This window comes from Hippocampus guttulatus, chromosome 14 (assembly GCF_054856545.1).
Source record: "Hippocampus guttulatus isolate MCC_2025c chromosome 14, RoL_Hgut_1.0, whole genome shotgun sequence".
Lineage (NCBI taxonomy): Eukaryota > Metazoa > Chordata > Actinopteri > Syngnathiformes > Syngnathidae > Hippocampus > Hippocampus guttulatus.
Window position 1 is genome coordinate 16,398,325 of NC_141274.1, and position 20,018 is coordinate 16,418,342.

The window sequence follows — 20,018 nt, forward strand, 5'->3', positions numbered from 1 at the left end:
TAAATCATCACACCCTTGCCACTGTGAAACCTACACAATGTTATATATAAGGATGTCTAACACAATAGCAATGGAATTCTCTTAGCAACTTTTTAAGACCTTTAACATTTTCCTAAAATAACGTAGTGCGTAACACTGCGTCCAAGGGTGCAGCCAGTTCAACAGAGTGAAGCGCTCAAACAAAAATGCAAACGATTCACTTTATCACTTATCAAACCGAATCAGTGTCATTGAAGGGCGTGTTGCTTTTCTCACAAATATGAACAGAACACACGGAACAACGAAGAACAAACGATTGAATCTGTGTATCTTTTTCTTGTATTGTTCTCCTCCCAACTCTCTGCTCTTGGATTACCGTTGGCCCAATCTGGAGTCATTTTAGGTTAAAAAACAAAACACATTGGAGTTTCCAGTGTCAGTAGACGAGAGAGCTTTCTTTGGCAAACTCATCTAGAAGTTATGTTAATTCTATCAAAATGTGAACCTGAAAATGTGACCAAATTGATGTCTATGTGTTTTCTGTACACCCAGGTGGCTAACTGTGTTTTCTGCTGTTGAAGGGGGGATGTTTTGGCTTGTAATAACAGCAGGTGGAGAGAGTAAGTCAAACGTTTTGTAAAAAAAATTGTGTTGTAAAAAAACAAAGTTCCTACTTATAGTATAGGAGTGTTATTAGTTTCTATTTCATTTTCCAACGTGTGAAAAGCCGAATGTTGTACTGTATTTTACAAGAGTTAAGCGCACTGAGTTGCCTTGTGTATGAAATGTGCTATGTACATAAAGCTGCCTTGCGTTTATAACAACTAAATTTCATCACCGATAACAGAAATGTTTTGGCTACTGTTCCAAATCACAAAATAATAATTACCCTACGACTATTATATTGGTATTCACACTTATTCACACGTATTTTTTAATCGTGGCTGAAGAATTATGTGACTTAATTATAAGCACAATGATTTTTTTTCATTTTCCATTTCAAAACTTTTTTACTTTGAAGAAAGATTGATGAATGCAGTGTGATCTAACATTCCATAATATTTAGAATTTTAATTAAAAACATATTTTGTTTTTACACGCAACAAAATTGATGGATGGATATCCACCTACAGTCATGGCGTCCCTGATTTGCTGCCCCACGTCACATGACTACTGTACCGCGTGACGTCACTTGTAATGGCTTCCTACTGCTCTTCGGGATCTGCAACAAGATCTGGTAGGTGACTTAAACAGGTCACACGTATCGGTGAACAACGCACCCGAGTAAAAGGCAGGTGGAACAGCCGTGTTACGTTCACACCATGTCTTTGGCATGTGTGCTAACTGTGGGGAAGTAACTCCGGCTGAGCAAACTAATACATTAAACAACCAGAGGGGAACACACGCGCACACACATTCGAACAGCGTGCGCTTGAATAACATGCGTTTGGACTGATCACTTTTAGCTTTTATCAATAACACATCAATGCTGTTTTGCAAATACAATAGATGGAAGACTGTTACACTTATACAAAGCATCGCACTTATATTTTTAAAACTAGTACCACTAGTATATACTCATTTACAAGTTTTTTTCCCCCACCCTTTATTTAGCCAAGGCGCACATTTTACATTCGGACACATCACAGCACAACACTAAACAAAGATTTCACAAATGTATATGCTGAGATAAAGATTTGCTTGCAGGACTGGCCGGTGTCCTTCGCCGAGTGTGCGGTTTTGACCTGTGCAGGTCCACCACGGTGCGACTGTGTCAGCCACATCGACGCTTCTTCTGGAGGAAGTGGATGAAATCTCATTCATACAATGTAGTTCGTCCAGCTATTGTCAGGCCCGCTTATCCCGTACCCAGGGTAGAGACTTTTTTTTCCCGTTTTTCAAGTCAAGAAATAGGCTGATACAGGTTTTCTTTTTCAGGCCAATGCATACCAATTACACTGGTCAACGCATTTTTACAACGGCATTATTTTCTTTTTAAAATCAGAGATACAAGTTTTAGATAAATTGTTTGCACTGATACTGAATCTGCCCTCCTTTTTTCTTTGGCAGGACAGGTTATTATAATCATAATTATATAACAAGAAATATAAAATGTTAGGGATATATTTAGTAATATTTATGAATTTAGAGTTAGGTTCAACAGCAGGTGGAATTTATTTCTGAAACGTCATTGCTACAAAGCATGTTAAAATCCATATTGCAAAAGTGTTTATAAGTTAAAAAAATCATAAGTCTGATGTTGCTAGGAAAAAAGTAAGTACATTTTTCTAAAATCACTGTCAAAAATATATCGAGGGACACATAGCACCATCTTTGGGGGGGTGCTGGAGCCTATCCCAGCTGTCTTCGGGCAGTAGGCGGGGGACACCCTGAACCGGTTGCCAGCCAATCACAGGGCACACAGCGACGAACAACCATCCACGCTATGGGAAAATATATTTAAAAAAATGTCTTTCAGCATATCTCTATTAAACTACTATTCTTGTTTGCAACACAAAACGGGCAGAAAGCTCCCTGTCGGGGTCACTAGAATGTCTTATAAAGTTAAATGAAAGAAAATAAATTGTACCTGAAGTTTTCTACAGTAAATAAAGTTTTCCAGAAATTAAATCTAAATGAATGTTAAACTTTCATTTATCTTTGTTTCAGTTCAAACAAAAAGAGCAAGTAATTGAAAAGTTACTGTAAATCAGTAATTAAATAGTTCCCTGAAGTTAACCCAGTTTTTAATAGCTCTCATATCTGCTGTCAGATAAAAATAAATAAATAAATGATATATCCGATATTCATTCAAATATAGCTCGAAATTTGCCATTGCGGAAGTTTTATTCCCTCTCTCCTCGACGGATGTGAACTACTGAACTCATGATGTGTCAATTTAATTTCTTATTAGTTTGTTTCTGGATATGTCGTCCATATTTCATACAGCTTTTTGGACAACAATGTTTTTCTCTCCTTTCCGGCTATCAGCACATTGAACAGCCGGATTACGTTGGCACTGGACTGGTCCCAGAATGGCCTGACTATATCGAAATCAAAAATGCAGAGCAAATTGAAGGCCTCGCCAGAGCGTGCCAGCTAGCTCGACATGTGCTGCTACTAGCCGGGGAAAGTCTGAAAGTAAGCGTCGACTTGCACACACAGTTCTTGTTTGTGGGTTTGTCATAAAAAAATGACAGTGTGAGATGTTATATATATATATATTTTTTATTCCAGGTTGGTATGACAACAGATGAAGTAGACTTCCTTGTACATCAGGAAACAATCCAGCACAACGCATACCCCTCCCCTCTCAGATACGGAGGTTTCCCAAAATCCGTTTGTACTTCAGTCAACAACGTGGTGTGTCATGGCATACCTGACAGGTACGCGACAAGTGTGACTGCTTAAATCCTTGACATGTTTGGGGAGAAATCCTGGACAGGAACATTTGTCTCTCTCTCTTTCTCTCTTTCTTTCTTTCTTTCTTTCTTTCTTTCTCTCTCTCTCTCTCTCACACACATACACACACACGCACACACACACACACACACACACAGGATTGAGCAGGATTTTACAGCAGTGATTCCAAACTATAACGAGAGATCTTCACCTATGCCGCAAGAATTTGTCCAGTCTCAGTTAATGTGGCCCATGATGATGAATTCATTACAAATGTTTTTTTATCGATAACTATTTATGCCAGAACACGCTATGCACAAATGTTTCTCGAAAAAAAACCAAATCTACATTTTGTGACTGATCTGATTTAGAAGTAAGAAAAATATGAAGAAAATTAGGGAGCTGTACCAGTCCCTTTTCACGGGTGTGCACAATACCCAATACCATTTGTGAAAAAAAGCCCCCCCAAATAATTTTCCCTGTGAAAGGTTACTGTAATTTCCCTTGTAGTCATTGTATGGCATTGTACAACACAACCGTTTGCAACACATGCTTGCCGTTTTCGTTTTGTCACCATCCACACCCAGAATTCGCGACTTTGACCCCCCTTACTTAGCCTCACATTATGCGCAGACACACCTTTTCATGTTGACCCATTCATGTCCGTGATCATGATGTCATGAGTGGTGTGGCGCAACAGTAGATATGTGATTGAAAAACTGAGATCATTCTCTTTTTGATGCCGAAACCCCATTTTGAAATGTAGGTCATGAGTCATTTTGCTGTGCTGTGATATTTTTTTCCAATAGAAAAATTTGCGGCGCCCCGGTGGTCGAGTGGTTAGCACGTCGACCTCACAGTGCAGGGTTCGATTCTGTCTCCGGCCTTCCTGTGAGGAGTTTGCATGTTCTCCCCGTGCCTGCGTGGGTTTTCTCCGGGTACTTTGGTTTCCTCCCAGATTCCAAAAACATGCATGGCAGGCTGTTTGAACACTCAAAATTGTCCCGAGGTATGAGTTTGAGCGCGGATAGCTGTTCGTCTCTGTGTGCCTTGCGATTGGCTGGCAACCGGTTCTGGGTCTACCCCGCCTACTGCCCTGAGACAGCTGGGAACGGCTCCACCATGCCCCACCACCCCTGTGAGGATGAAGCGGATCTGAAAATGGATGGATGGATAGAAAAATTTGCGCCTTGGCTTGGTGTTTTTGAGCAAGGTCTTGTAGCCCACTACTGCACTGTATAGCTTTAGTAACTGGCCACACATAGTATTAGGTACATTTTGATTTAATGAATCCAAGAGGTGAGTAAATTCTTGCGCCTTTCCAAACAATAATGCTCTGTCTGAAATTTGTGTGTGCGTGTGCGTGTGAATTCTGCAGTACGTTGCTGATGACCCCAAAACGCTGAGTGCATGTGTATGAAAGATGACATGCAGTGTCGTCATGAATGTTATTGCCAATGAGAAGAACTTTGTGTATGCAGCATTCATCCTCTATTCGTATGCCTGCAGTCGGCGACTTGAAGATGGCGATATTATCAACATAGATGTCACTGTAAGTTGACGGTTGGGAACCAGGATACAGCTGTGAAGAGTCTGAGGTGCACTCATTCCGCCCGTTCCCCCTAGGTGTATTTGGACGGTTACCACGGTGACACATCAGAAACCTTCTTTGTCGGCGAAGTGGATGAGGTCGGCCGGCGACTGGTGGAAACGGCAAAGCGTTGCAGAGATGAGGCCATCGTCGCCTGCAAGCCTGGTGCACAGCTTTGCGTTATCGGAAACACGATTAGGTACGCACCAGGGTCAGAACAGTTTGGGAATTCTTATAATTACTTTTATTGCCTTTTGAGTTTTGTTTATTGCACTTTATTTTTAATTTGATTTCCAAGCAGCTTTATTAGATTTTTTAGTTTAGTTTAGTTTTAGTTTTTTTGATTTTGTGTATTTGTTGCGATTCAAAAAACATAATAAATATTGTGCGGTAAAAACTCAACAAAAATATTCTTTTTAAATCAGCCATCCGCAAATGAAATACAGGCACCGTATAATAGCCCACAGACTTTGTAATCCAATAAGCGCAACACCTAATAGTGCTCTTTATGTTGTTCGCATCACAACCCAAACGTCTTAAATGAGGTTAGCATGGTCACGCTTTCTTTCCCTTGTACGCCAAGCTGTCAACTTCTAAAGGGCCGAATTAAGTGACAAAAGCTGGCAAGGTGCAGTGTCTTTTTGGTGGCGAAAGGACCCCAAACTCTCAGACAACTCTTCGACCTTGCTACTTCCGACGAACGGTCGTGCTGGAATACCCCAAAACATTTGAAATGAATCCGTTTTAAATAATAATAATAATAATAGATTTTATTTATAAGCGCCTTTCAAGACACCCAAGGACACTTTACAATAACAAAAAACACAAAACAATACAGGTTGAGCAGCGGCAGCCAAAACGTGCCAGCGTTCACTGAACCCGGAAGTCAGAAAATCAACGGATTGAATAAATTGCCAAGAACGAAAAGGAAGGACATTTTCGCCGTAATTGTAGTTAGTTCTGTAATCATAAATCAAAAAATGTAGTCTCAGCTATTTATTTTTATTTTTTAAAGTTTCATTTCATTATTGTTCATCTACTATACCTTCATACGCACACATATACGGTAATCTGTGGGATGTATAACTGACTACCCATCGATTACAGTACACCTCGAGCGTGAACTAAAATGTTTGTGCTGTGTCACAGTGAAATAGCTCGCACTAATGGCTTCCAAGTGTGTCCCTATTTCATTGGACACGGAATCGGCTCCTACTTCCATTGCCATCCTGAGATCTGGCACCATGGTGAGTTATCTTGAGGAGAGCCCTTGTTGCGTGCTTCACGGTTGGGTTTCTCGCATACACCGCACTCCCTGTCTTTCTTTCCAGCCAATGACAACGACATGACCATGGAAGAAGGCATGACTTTCACAATTGGTGAGGCCAATTATCAATTTGTTGCGCTGATGTGGGGGGTGGGCTGACAGGTTCTGCTCCTTTGGCAGAACCCATCCTAATGGAAGGGTCGGCAGAGTTTCAAATCCTCCGGGATAAGTGGACCGCGGTTTCTGCAGACGATGCAAGGTGGGTTGCTGGACTTCGCCTTTCTCATCCAAATCTTACCTACCGGGATGTACAGTATGTCGCCTGTGCTTTCTTCCCACTCATGCAGATCGGCTCAGTTTGAACACACAGTCGCTATCACCTCGGACGGAGTGGAAATTCTCACCAAATTGCCAGAAGAGGACGATAAAAAGATTCTCGTGTGAAATTTGACTGTTAGAAAGTCTACACTTGGACACATGCGCACACATGGACAAAAACATACTTGAACTGGAAGGTCTCAGGTCAAATGTTTAATTCGCATCTGCAAGACAACATATGCATACATGGATTTCACATTTCAACATGATGTTTTGTTTTGTTTTGGGGTTTTTTTCTCCCCTGGCCACATCCAGTACAACAGGTTTTCAACATTAGTTTTTTGGAACAGCACCCTCAACTATACCAACGTGAGCATATCTCCAATTGAACACAAGTGATGTGTTTTTCATAAAGTAACAATGTTGAATGTCTTTGACTCCTACCTTGTAACATGCACCGCAGTTTGATTCAAATTCCATTTGTTGTTGTTGTTGTAATACACCATAGAGCACATGTGTCAAACTTAAGGCCCGGGGGCCAGATCCGGCACTCCAAATCATTTTATGTGGCTTATAAAAGCAAATCACGTGTGTCAGCTTGCTACAATGTGTACTGAAATTTCAAATTGTCATGTGTAATAAGTAACTTTGAGGTTTTGCAATAATTTTGTTACCCTGATTACACTCACTTGAACAATAATTGGACAAGCTATTATTATTATTGTAGTATGTATGGAGGAATCATGAAATACTCTGTATGAATGATATGGATATTCTGTTTGCCCATGACACATCGCAGACTGGTGTTGACCTGAAAGTCGTCGTGCAACCCCCAAAAACATTTTTTTTGACAGGGAAGTGGGAACCACATCGATCCGAGAGATGGCAGCATACGCTTCTCCTTCCATTTGTCACTTGCTTTTGTGAGCATGTTTTACCAATGAAGCCACTCTCCACTCATGCCGCGTGGTCTGCGTCTATTTGGGCCAGTTGGCTGATTCAACAAGGCGTCGACACAAGCCAAATCACACTTTCTGCTTGAATCGCCAGCCTCACAATTGGCAGTCGGCTCTTCGATCCGGAAAAATTGGAGGTGGTGAAAATGTGATTATGCACACATGAGTTTATTCCTGCATTTCGCAGGGTCACAGGAGTCTTATTTATCAGCCACTTCATGCAAGACGCTTGCACATAAAACAGTTCAGTGGAAGAGCTGCCCATCCATCCATCCATTTTCCGAACCGCTTGATCCTCACTAGGGTCGCGGGGGGTGCTGGAGCCTATCCCAGCTGTCTACGGGCAGTAGGCGGGGGACACCCTGAATTGTTTGCCAGCCAATCGCAGGGCAGGAAGAGCTGCCCATTTTTTTTTCTTCATTTTGACATTGAGCACTATGCGGATTAAGGTGGTTGTGGTTGCCACCCTGTCAAACTGAAAGCAGCTTCTTCAAGGCCACCACATTCCGCTTTACATGGTCAGGTGATTTTCCTCAATTTTGTGAAATTTACATACAGACTTAAAATGTTCAAGTTGTTCAATAAAACACTTTTAAGGTCGGCAGAAGAAAAATCCACTTTGACGCAGGTGCGTGGAGAGCGTGGGACCGATAGAGCAGCGTCCCCCGGCACCCACCAGACCCCCCATTGTGTATTTACTGCCATGTGGAAGCGGCATCCGGCTGAAATTGACTTGGCAAAACTGCCACCCGCCGTTAGGGTTTCAGATGATGTTTTTCGTCTTGGGTTAGCCTTTCAAATTACCGGTAGTTCCTTTAACTTGGGTTAAGGATGTACAAAGAAGGCTTTCAAATTAGTATTAGGGTTTTCAACTCAGATTCGGGTTTCAAATTAGGGTTTTAAAGTACGCTTAGGAATTCCAAGTAGGATTCGGGTTTCAAACTAGGGTTTAATGTCAAGAAACAATAATAAATGCTCTTGCGATGCGGAGGCCCAGTCTCCCAAGAAACAATAGAAGATGATATTGTGGACAGTTACACAAAGAACACAGTGTTATGAAAAGACAGATGTTGCATGTATGCGTGTGTAAAATGTGTCCAAAATCCGAGCGTGCACCATGAAGTGTCATGCTAATGCCATTTACATGCTGCCACATGATCGTTCTCACCGAGGAAGTTCTTTAAAAAGCCAAGTCGGGCGTGGACATTCCCAGACAAACTGCCATCGCCGCACTCTGAGCACATTTTTTTTCCTGCCGCCATGTCCACTAAAGTCAAGTTTGCTGCTCTTTTCCTCGTTTTAGGTTTATGCGTTTTTGCACATGGCGCGCCCACCGACCTGACGCGCGCCTTCTGCAAGATCGTCTGGTAAGACCGCGCGACCTTTGTCTTTGTTGTGAAGTTTCTACCGGCCATATTTATGCAAAGGTAGCGGTAATTGCAATTCTAATCCTGGATTACGCGGATGAGTAAATCAAATTTAATCTGTCCAGGCTGCTCGGTGTGCCGTGCAATAAGGCCAACATGGCCATTGTGACTCAAATAAAAGCAATGGGGTCATACAAGGTAAGAAACGAAGGGTTAATTCATGTAGGTATGGATTCATAGATGACAAACTTCCCACTGTGTGTTGAATGCAGCTGGGACCGGTGACCCCGTTGCTAATCCAAGCCAACCACACCTCCGCAGTAGGCCAGATGGAGAGCGTTAACTTCACCATAACGTCCACCGCCATGAGCCTGGGTTGCCGTGTGGATGTAAGTGCTTTTCTGTTGCATTATTCTTCATGTTGTCATTGTACCACAGGGTGCAAGGAAATGGAACATACACGAGCCATCCAGGAGACAGAACAAACAATGACCAACAGGGGAATCCAGAACGGGAGTCGCCTTTTACAGCTTGCCTTTTACGTTTTTGCTGATAAAAAGGGGGGAAAAAAGAAATAAGGGAGAGGGACGCGAAAGAAGAACAGCCCCAGACTAAGCTCCTTTAAGAGGAGCCCAGTATGGATTTAGGGCAGGGGTGTCAAACTCGTTTTTGTCGCGGGCCAGATTTTAATTACAGTTTCCCTTGGAGGGCCGTTATGAAACCACGTAAAGGAGTGAAGAAGAACAGTTTTTTTCACCAATTGTTTAAATGACTAACTGTAGGGGTAACAAGAAAATGCTTACAGTATCACTGTTATTTATTACAAATGAGAATTTGAAATTTTGGTAGCCAATAACATCCTCCTCAGTTAGAATATTTCTCGTATTAGCAGTGATTCTGGTTCTCGTAGCACACATTGAGCATCGCTGATGTCGATGGAGTAACTCACTTCAATTGCGACTTTGTTTCAGGGTGCGTCAACGTCCGCCTTTTGGTCCAGCCTGTTTGATAACGGCACCAACTATTGCAATCTCCGCAATGTGATGCAAGGTAGGCTTTTCTGTCCTTCATTTTTCACGCCCAGTGCTCTTTCCCCCCCCCCCCCCCCATCGCTACCATTTCCCCTCTGCGCAGGAAGTGGCCTCGCCAAGGCTCCGGGCTTCACCGAGTACACCAACGAGTGGCTCTGCCTGGGTTACGGACTCTCAGCCTGCAAAACCACATGAGTCGGAAAATGTTTGTGTTGCCTTTGCTCCGAATAATAATGCAAATAAAAGCCGCAAGCAATGATGAACCTTCTAACCTATGCCAGTGACGTATGGCGAGAGACAAAAAAATTCAACGTCCCTCCGCTTGACGGCAGTCGGCACAATAACCCATGTATCCATCACATTTTGCTTTTTGTACAGTTCAACTAATAGGCCATGGCTTCCTGTGACTATATCAGCTTTGTGGTCAACTAAAGAGGCTCGCATTTCACACTAGGTACATTTGTGAGTGAATTGATTGATTTCAGGACACATTTCTTACGACATATTTGTTTGGTGGTGTGAGATTTTCCTCATGTCAAATATGGGCCTTGGTTTCTTCAAGAAGAAAAAGGATCATTAAAATATATGACAAAAATGTGAAGTTTACACAAGGAAGCGTTGAGTTCCAGAGCATTTTTCATGAATCTAAATTCCAATTTGATTATACATGACACTTGCTAATGACCTTGCCTCCTCTGTTGTTCACTCTCTCATACTTTACCCATTTTTTTGGAATAAAATGCTCATTTTATTTCTCAGCATTTCCTGTATCTGTGCAGTTAATCAATTGTGTTCAATAAAAGGAACATGGAGCACTTTTTCAGGATTGTTTGCAAAACACAACATCCTCATTTTACATGACCCAAAAGCGTACAAACAGAGCCAAGCAATTGTTCCCGTGACAGCAGTGGTGGGCACCCTTCGAATTTGCAATGCGTTTTAGCCAAACACAGATTTTTGCATGATATTGACATAAAGTGGCGCCCTGAGTTGAAAATAGCACGTTATTGTATTGAATGTAAAATCAACGAATAAAACTTCAATAATCCGTCCATCCAGTCTCTCAAATAGCGTAAATACAATGCAAAGTGTTGAACAATTCACTGGGGTGCACTGGAGGGCAGTACAATACTGTTGCGCAGACAAGTCAAAATAAACAGCTGGCCAAAATAAAACCTCTCCTCTCACATGAACACTTTGAGACAGTAATTCATGCCTTTGTCACATCCCGGCTCGATTACTGCAATGCCCTTTACTTTGGAGTCCGCCAGTCCTCCATTAAGCGGCTCCAGCTGGTCCTGAATGCTGCTGCTCGCCTCTTGACTGGTACTCGTAAGAGGGAGCACATAACTCCTACTCTGGCATCCCTTCACTGGCTCCCCATACATTATGTTATAATGTTATTTTCAAGATCCTCTTATTTGTTTTCAAATCTCTGAATAATCTCGCGCCACCTTACCTCTCTGAGCTCATCCGCCCCTACACACCTGCCCGGCGCCTCAGGTCTGTGGACCAGACATTATTAGAAGTACCAAGAACTAAACTGAGGCTCAGAGGGGATCGAGCCTTTTCTGTTGCTGGTCCCTCTCTCTGGAATGACCTCCCACTGAACATTCGGCAAGCCTCCTCGCTGCCCATCTTCAAAACTCTCCTCAAAACTCACTTGTATTCTTTGGCATTCGACTCAGCATGACTTAGATTTGTTCTTGGTTTTACTGTTTGGTGCTTTCTACCGCCTTTATTACAGATTTATCTTACTGTTTATTGTGCATGTTAAATTGCTCCATGTACAGCACTTTGTATGCAGCGATGGCTGTTTGAAAGTGCTCTATAAATACAGTTGACTTGACTTGACAAGTCAGGCGCTTCACTGAACTACTGCAAGTGACTCGGGAAGCCGGAGTCGATTACTGTTGCCATTTTTGCGCAGAGGCTAATGACTATACTGTACATTCCTGAGAGTATTCTTATAGCGACCACCTGAATCTGTTGGGCCATAGTTCATGTTCAAATATCGATTGGTTAAAACATCATGCAGATGCTATTCGTTAGCCTGTCCGTGGCATTGTTCATTGTTTGTCGGCATTAAGAGATACAGACATGCCAAAGGCAAAGCTATGTGCTAGTTCATAGGTGTCAAACTCAGGTCCTAGAAGGCCGCTGTCCTGCATGTTTTCCAAGTCTCCCTGTTGCAACACATCTGATTCAAATGATCAGCTCATCAGCAAGCTCTCTGGAATCCTGACATTGAACCTGTTCATTTGAATCAGGTGTGTTGCAACAGGGAGACTTGGAAAACATGCAGGACAGCGGCCCTCCAGGACCTGAGTTTGACACCTATGAACTAGCACATAGCTTTGCCTTTGTGCTAGTTGAAATGTGTCATTGTCTCGGTTTACTTTGACAGTAAAAATGAGTTCACTGGCACCGCAAAACAAATGCTTTGGCTCAGTAAGGTTGAAAAAAAAAACCTGTTTTAAGCCATTCAAATTGGAAGACATCCGCTATAAAGACAGGGTTCTCAAACTCCGGACCACGGGGCCTGCTCTGCTGCATCTTTTTGATGTTTCTCTCCTCCAATATACCTGATTCAATGATCTGCTCATCAAAGTTTTCCGGGAGCCTGAGAATGATCCTGATCATTTGAATGAGGCGTGTTGGAGGAGAGAAACATCTAAACCAGGGGTGTCAAACTCATTTCACATTGTGGGCCTCATATGGCCTCGGTAGTTGTCAAGTGGGCCGGACCATTAAAATTATACCATAATCTGCTATGTTCTTCTTCTTCTTTTCCTTTCGGCTTTTCCCTTTACGGGTCGCCACAGCGAATCAGTTGCCTCCATCTAGCCCTGTTTTGTGCATCCTCTTCTCTCACCCCAGCTACCTTCATGTCCTCTTTCACTACAGCCATATACCTCCTCTTTGGTCTTCCGCTCGGCCTCCTGCTTGGCAGTTGAAGACTCAGCATCCTTCTTCCAATATATTCACTCTCTCTTCTCTGGACATGTCCAAACCATCTCAGTCTGGCCTCTCTGACTTTCTCTCCGAAACCTCTAACATGAGTTGTCCCTTTGATGTACTCATTCCTGATCCTATCCAACGTGGTCACTCCCAAAGAGAACCTCAACATCTTCATCTGTGAAAAGGGACTGGTACAGCTCCCTAATTTCCTTCATATTTTTCTTACTTCTAAATCAGATCAGTCATAAAATGTAGGGGTTTTTTTCGCGGAAATTTGTGCATAGCGTGTTCTGGCATAAATAGTCATCGATAAAAAAACATTTGTAATGAATTCATCATCATGGGCCACATTAACTGAGACTGGATAAATTCTTGCGGCATAGGTGAAGATCTGGTCTACCTCCAGCTCTGCCTCCTGTCTTTTCTTCAGTGGCACTGTCTTAAGTCCAGCATGACTGGTCTCACCACAGTTTAATACACCTTTCCTATCATCTTATCTGAAACTCTTCTATCCCACATCATACCTGACACTTTTCTCCAGCCTTTCCACAATTCCTCCACTTCAATGCCCTCCTCACTTCATCCTTGCTCCTGGTCTACAACAGTAACCAAAATAAAATGTCTTTCCTTTGTTTTGGTATAGTGAAGCCCAAGAACAAAATGTTTACATTTAATGACCATATCTTTTGCAAAACAATTCATGAAACACCTTCGATTTCCGAAACACGAGATTTATAAAGAAAGGATTTTTAAAAACCATTTACACATGTGCATATTAAATCTGAATTTAAACCCTGCCTACACTTTACAAACTAAAGAGAAACAGTGTGCCCCCTAGCGGATAATCCATGAATTGCTTCTCACTAAAATTATTCATTCCGTGTCTTTTATGCATTTTTTTATTTTTTAATTATCCTGCGGGCTTGATCGAACCACAGGGCCGGTTCCGGCCCGCGGGCCATATCTTAGACACCACCGATCTTACACATGGTGGAAAGCAGCCCTCAATAAGGCTTTTGGGGAAGGCTAAATAGAGGGTCCGGCAGACCTGCAGCCCGCCAACCCAAAACCCAAACCACAACGGACATTTGTTCCTGAATCGTGTGTGTGTGTGTGTGTGTGCGCACGCGCGTCCGTGTGTGTGTGTGTATGTTGTGTGTTGTTTAAGTTCCGCAAAAGAGGCATTCATTACCTGTTACTGTCATTAGTCTGGGAAGGCCCTTTCAGTGGTGATGCTGATTTTCCACCCCAAATGCAGTTTAAGGCGAATAAGGCATGATCGACATCACGCAAGTCACATGTCCAGGCCATTTCTGAGTAAATGCGGCTATTCTCTTCATGCGCTCTTTGTTTATTGCGGTGACCTGAAGTAAGATCATCATTTCTGGGAGGTCGGGTCAGAGCATCTTTTTCCCAAAGGATTTGATGCGCCAAGGTTCTGTCAGATCAATAGAGAGGGAAAAACCAAGGACATAAAATCTGACCTTTTCACAGGCGGTTCTGAGCATTTTAAGTGTGTGGAGAATGTCTGCAAAATTGCCCATCCACACTGAGGAAATTCATGTGAGCAAAGATTAAAAAGGCATGTGAGTTAAGACAGGCTTGTTTATGGGCGAAACTGTAGAGTACCAAACAGGAATTTCTTTTGTGGGTTTTTTTTTCTTTTTTCCTCACTGGAAGTAGTTTAATGAATGTTTCAGCTGTGATCAAGCCGTTTTGGCTGACCGGATGCTGTTGGCTACCCGTATCTAATGATGATAGTTGATAAGATTTGCTCATTCTCACGCAATCTCCCCAAAGGAATCAAGCTTCAAGGGGAAGTCAACCCCCAAATTTTCTTGACAGGACTATGTTGTATACACTTCTACTTGTCTAAATATAGCATTCAGATGAATATTGTATTTGTGGAATATGAGTTAAGGTGTAAAATGCAACCATTTTGTCCATCTCAGACCATTTCGACATCACCATTGCTCAGGTCATTGCCTGAGCCCTGAGCGGTGAGGTCTTTTTCAGTCCATAGCAAGTGGGAAAGAACATTTCTGACTTGACTTCCCCATCAAAATTATCCAAAAAATACATGATGCATACAATGCGCAATTTTTGTTGAACAAAAAAAAAAAAATCCCCCTCCCCCAGAAACAAGCTTAAAATAAAATAAAACAAATTATGTAAAAACTATGAATAAATACAATAAGAAGAATATGCATATACACCGGTACTCATTTTATTTTTTTTAATTTCAAAATGATTCCACAGAAGCACATTTTGTTGCTTAAAAAAACAAAAAAAGTCATCTTAAAATGAAAATGAATGAATTGCATAATTATATACATCCAATCCAATCCAATACATCTTTATGTATATAATGCTTTTACAACAGCTGCAGCTATTACAAAGCGCTTCACAGAACATTTGACATAATATCACAATAATACAACAGAACACATGAAATTAATGAAAATATTTATGTATCATCTTGGAATTAAGATTTCCACATACAACCCCTGGAATGTGCTTCCGTCTCCCTGATTGTGAAGCACTGATTTAGAGCATTTATATGCGGAAATTGAAAAATGGCCAGAATATTCCCCACATTTTAATTTAAAAATGCCTGGTGTTTTTTTGGTTTCTGCCTGAAAATGGATAGCATAGGCGTCAAACTCAAGGCCCAAGGTCAGATTTGGCCCACCATGTCATTTTATGTGGTCCGCAAATGCAAATTATGTTCACGGTCATAGCGGCCCTCTGCAGGAAACCATGACTCTATTGTGGCTTGTGACAAAAATGAGTTTGACACCCCTGGAATAAATTAATAAATACAATTGATCTCTTGACCGAAAATATGAGAATATGAATGTCAGGGCTTACACTTTGTCACATATGATAAAAGCATATCACTGGTGTGGTGCCTTATGTAGTCTGTGACGAGATCATGTCTGCATGCGCAATCCAAAGTGATTGCGGCTTGACAGTTGATTAAAATCCACAAATCAATTTGAATTGTACAAGAAAGAAATCCAAAATCATGTGGTCCACGAGTAACACATTCATCCTGGTCCACAGTGGCGGTCACAAGACATTGGAGAAAAATAATAATGCAGTAAACAAACAAACAAATACATATTCGCTCGCAAAAGCTTTGTCCTACCAAAAGATTAATGAACTAATAATACAATCGTGTGACAAGATAGTGTGTACATTATGCTTCACTGTACCTCTTCTGGCACTTTTGGACATGTACACTCATAAACTACTAAAAAGTCAAATATAAATATTTCCCCTTGTGTTCTCTGGTTTGAAATATTTGTTGTATGAAATGATTGTTCGTTTAATTCATGGATTAAATATTTATATCATTTTTTTTTTTTTTTTAACATATTACTGACTGGCGGCACGGCACACTGGTTATCTGGTTAGCACGTCCGCCTCACAGTGCAGAGGTGCAGGGTTCGAGTCCGGCTCTGGCCTTCCTGTGTGGAGTTTGCATGTTCTCCCCGGGCCTGCGTGGGTTTTCTCCGGGTACTCCGGTTTCCACCAACGTTCCAAAAACATGCATGGCAAGTGAATGGAACACTCCGAATTGTCCCTAGGTGTGAGTGTGAGCATGGATGGTTGTTCGTCTCTGTGTGCTCCGCAACCGGATGAGAAAATGGATGGATGGATGGGGGGAAAATCCAAGTCCAGAAAGTAAAATCTCAACTACACTTTGGTTTAAGCCACAGGTGCTTCTACTCAACGGGCAGGTCAGCGAGCCCAGGAGCCATCTCTTTTGAATTCACATAACTTTTCTTGGATGTTGCATTTTTTTTCAATGAACTATTTGATTAAAAAAAAAGAAACAGACTGTACTGTATCCCCAGCCACGAAGGGTCGCCAGTGTTGATAACATCATCAAAAGTCACAAACGCAGGAATTAATGATGCAGCCAAGTAAAGCTTTATTATTTCAAAAGCAGAAGACGCGAAAAACATTCTCAGTGAATTTCTTATGCTTTAGTTAAAATGCAAAAAAAAAACCCCCATCACATTGGTGCTTTGTTTTTCTTTATTGCTTTTTTTTTTTTTTTTTTTTAGACTTTGCAAGTTGCAAGTCCATAGCCCAGGCAAGCCCATTCGTTGGTCATCTCCATGAAGCCTGGACCACTGTTGAGTCCGCTCGCTGGGTTGGAATGACCAAAAACAACAAGAACAAAAAACAATAGTATTCGCATTAGCATTAAAAAAATAAAACTTCTTGAACAGGGGGAGCTGACCTGAAAGCAGATCATAGAGGTTGCAGTAGTTGAGGCCATCGTCCAGAAGGCTGGTAAAGCCGAGAGAGGTGGACTGAGCCTGGTAAAAAAAAAAAAAAAAGGAGAAAAAAGGTGCATATATATATATATATATATTTTTTTTTTCAATTCACTTTGCAAAACTATTTTTTCTATTTAACAAATAAAAGACCGAAACAACATCCCTTAGTGAAGAAGCGCGTTCAACCATTCCGCCCAATACTCTTAAACCGGACAATGTCAGATTAGGTGGATTTACAGTCACGCGGCAGCCGGTGCTCATCACAGTGGAGCTGAAGGTGAAAGTGATGTTCTCCGCTTTGAGACCGTCTGCCGACGTGTGGTTGGCTGTGACACCCAGAGGAGTGCCGAACACCAGCTGTAGGAACATTTTGATGGATGGGAAAACCACTGAAATATGTCGAATGAATTTGCTGAAATGACTTTCTGATGGAAAAAAACAACATTACCATGTAGTGACACTTGGCACAGCCAAACATGGGGTTGAAGGCTTGGATCTGCTGCACCAATTTGGTGCTGACCTCCGCACAAGTTGAAGGAAAGAGCCTAGAGGAGCAGAGACGATGTCAGGTTTGGTCTTTGAAAACAGGGGACGTTCTTTTCTTTCATTTTACATTTTAAATTAGTGCCACGGGTCACAGTGTACTTCTGATTTGTGTCAGAGGGCCATAAACATGTACAACTCTGTCATCATGTGACATGTACGGTACACAAAATAAATTCACTCATTACTGTTCATAATAATTAGTGTTTGGTAAAACAACGGGTTTTAAATCAGAGATGTGAGGAAAGTTTTCGAAATGAACTTTTTGTGCGGATTGTGAATCTGCCTTTGTTTTATCTCTCTGTTGACCAGTGTGATTAAATTTGACAATTGGTAACTCTGGTTTATTTTAGGAAAAGACATGAAGTAAAAGGAAATCATTTAATTTGACAGATGGCCTGGCCCAGTGTGTTCAATATGAAATTAATGTGGCGTGAGGGTGAAGAATCTTAGCGTCGAACCTGACCCGACCCCCAAGCTTAGCACTTAAGCGCAATCGTTGGCCCACCGGCGTTTCATGTGCAATGTGACTTACCAGAGTGTTCTGCAGAAGGCGTGGTAGGTGGGCCCGGGGAGAGGCACGGCAGACACAAACAGGAGCAGCCCGGAGAGAAGAATGAGAGCCTTCATGGTGGCGGCTGATGCAGGAGGTTGTTGTGGGAGCAACAGTGACCGTTGGCCCCATCCTTTTATACAGACGAGGTCATTTGTCCATCTGTCCCGACTCAGTCATGCGCTCGGCTCCATGGCGGCCTGACATTGGATTGAGCACGGTTCACACTGAGCCCGAGTTCTGAGACAATGGCAACTATTTTGCACCACAAATGTTAGCGTGGCCCCGTGATGAAGACGATGGGCCAGAAATCCAGTCTTGTCTACCAACCCAGGTTGAAGTCCTGTCAAGAGCGAATACAGTTTGGAGATTTGAAATCAAACATGCTGACGTTTTCGAAGAAAAGCACAGAATTTCAGAAAATGTTTTTCCAATAGATTTACGTGGTCAGCAGGATTTTAACCGACGCAAAAAAACCCAAAGGGTTTGAAGGTCAATCGCCTTAAGCACTCGGCAACGAAAAATCATTTGGTTTCCAATGAATGACAAATTTGTAGGAGAATAATTCTGAACCCAATGGATTTCTAGTCCATCGCCTTAACCACTCGGCCACAACAACACAGCTGCTTTTGCTATAGAAGACATTTTTGTCGGAGAGTACTTAATTTTGAGTGCCGTGCAGGAGTCCTGAGACAATGGCGGCTATTTTGCACCACAATGTTGGTATGGCCCCAAAATGAAGACGAAAGACAAGAAATCCAGTTGGGTCCCGCTACCCAGGTTATAATCCTGTCGACAGTGAATAAAATTCTGAGGTTTGATTTAAAACATGCTGACTCTCGAAGAAGAAAAGCACAGCACTTTAGAAGATTAGGAGAAACTATTTACACTTGGCAGGATTTAAACCTAAGGAGATTTCAAATCCATCACCTTAACCACTCTGCCATGACAACTGATTTAAAGTCTATTGGGTGACATTTTTGTCGGAGAATAATTTTGAGGGTCTCGTTTCACCCTGAGCCCGAGTCCTGGGACAATGGCAGTTATTTTGAGGCACAAATGTTGGTGTGGCCCCATGATTAAAATGATGGACAAGAAATGCAGTTTGGTCTCTCGACCGAGGTAGAAGTCCTGTCGACAGGGAATGCAGTTTGGAGATTTGACATTGAACATGCTGACTCGCTTCAAAAGAAGCACAACATTTCAGAAGAATTTTCTCCAGGAGGGGATCGTTGTCGGCAGGATTTAAACCTATGCAGGAAGAACCCGATGGATTTCGAGTCCATCGCCTTAACGACACGGCCAAAACAACACAGTTGTTTTTACTGTAGGTGACATTTTTGGAGGAGAGCACGTAATTTTGAGGATCGTGTAGGAGTCCTGAGACAATGGCAGCGATTTTGCACCACAAATGTGTGGCCCAAAAGTGAAGATGATGGATGATAAATGCAGTTTCGTCTGCCAACTCAGGTTGAAGTCCTGTCGACAGGGAATGGAGTTTGGCGAATTGACATAAAGCATGCTGACGCTCTTCAAAAGTAGCACAACATTTTAGAAGAATTTTCTCCAGGTGGTGATCGTTGTCGGCAGGATTTGAACCTATGCGGGAAAAGCCCCATGGATTTCAAGTCCATCGCCTTAAGCACTCGGCCACGACAACTGATTTGATGTTTATTCTGTGACATTTTTGTAGGAGAATAATTTTAAGGGTCTCGTTACACCCTGAGCCCGAGTCCAGAGAAAATGGCAGTTATT

The 20,018-nt window shown here is 42.1% G+C and overlaps 3 protein-coding genes across 3 annotated transcripts; 2 read left to right on the top strand and 1 right to left on the bottom strand.

Annotated features, from left to right (window-relative positions):
• The first annotated feature begins 309 nt into the window (after positions 1 to 309).
• Positions 310 to 7,518, top strand: metap1d (methionyl aminopeptidase type 1D (mitochondrial)). Its single transcript, XM_086129907.1, has 11 exons — positions 310 to 599; positions 1,113 to 1,216; positions 1,687 to 1,853; positions 2,971 to 3,120; positions 3,217 to 3,365; positions 4,891 to 4,933; positions 5,008 to 5,171; positions 6,122 to 6,219; positions 6,304 to 6,351; positions 6,420 to 6,498; positions 6,587 to 7,518. The coding sequence occupies exons 2-11, from the start codon at positions 1,177 to 1,179 to the stop codon at positions 6,681 to 6,683; spliced, it is 1,035 nt and encodes a 344-aa protein (XP_085986033.1). The 5' UTR covers positions 310 to 599; positions 1,113 to 1,176; the 3' UTR covers positions 6,684 to 7,518.
• Positions 7,519 to 8,737: 1,219 nt separating this feature from the next.
• On the top strand, positions 8,738 to 10,724 carry LOC147195369 (uncharacterized). Its single transcript, XM_086129703.1, has 5 exons — positions 8,738 to 8,880; positions 9,006 to 9,078; positions 9,153 to 9,269; positions 9,852 to 9,930; positions 10,015 to 10,724. The coding sequence occupies exons 1-5, from the start codon at positions 8,774 to 8,776 to the stop codon at positions 10,104 to 10,106; spliced, it is 468 nt and encodes a 155-aa protein (XP_085985829.1). The 5' UTR covers positions 8,738 to 8,773; the 3' UTR covers positions 10,107 to 10,724.
• Positions 10,725 to 16,788: 6,064 nt separating this feature from the next.
• On the bottom strand, positions 16,789 to 18,359 carry LOC147195370 (uncharacterized). The gene is made up of 5 exons (XM_086130055.1): positions 18,246 to 18,359; positions 17,616 to 17,712; positions 17,405 to 17,524; positions 17,128 to 17,206; positions 16,789 to 17,033 (listed from the first exon to the last, which is right to left on the bottom strand). The coding sequence occupies exons 1-5, from the start codon at positions 18,338 to 18,340 to the stop codon at positions 16,945 to 16,947; spliced, it is 480 nt and encodes a 159-aa protein (XP_085986181.1). The 5' UTR covers positions 18,341 to 18,359; the 3' UTR covers positions 16,789 to 16,944.
• Between the last annotated feature and the right edge of the window lie 1,659 nt (positions 18,360 to 20,018).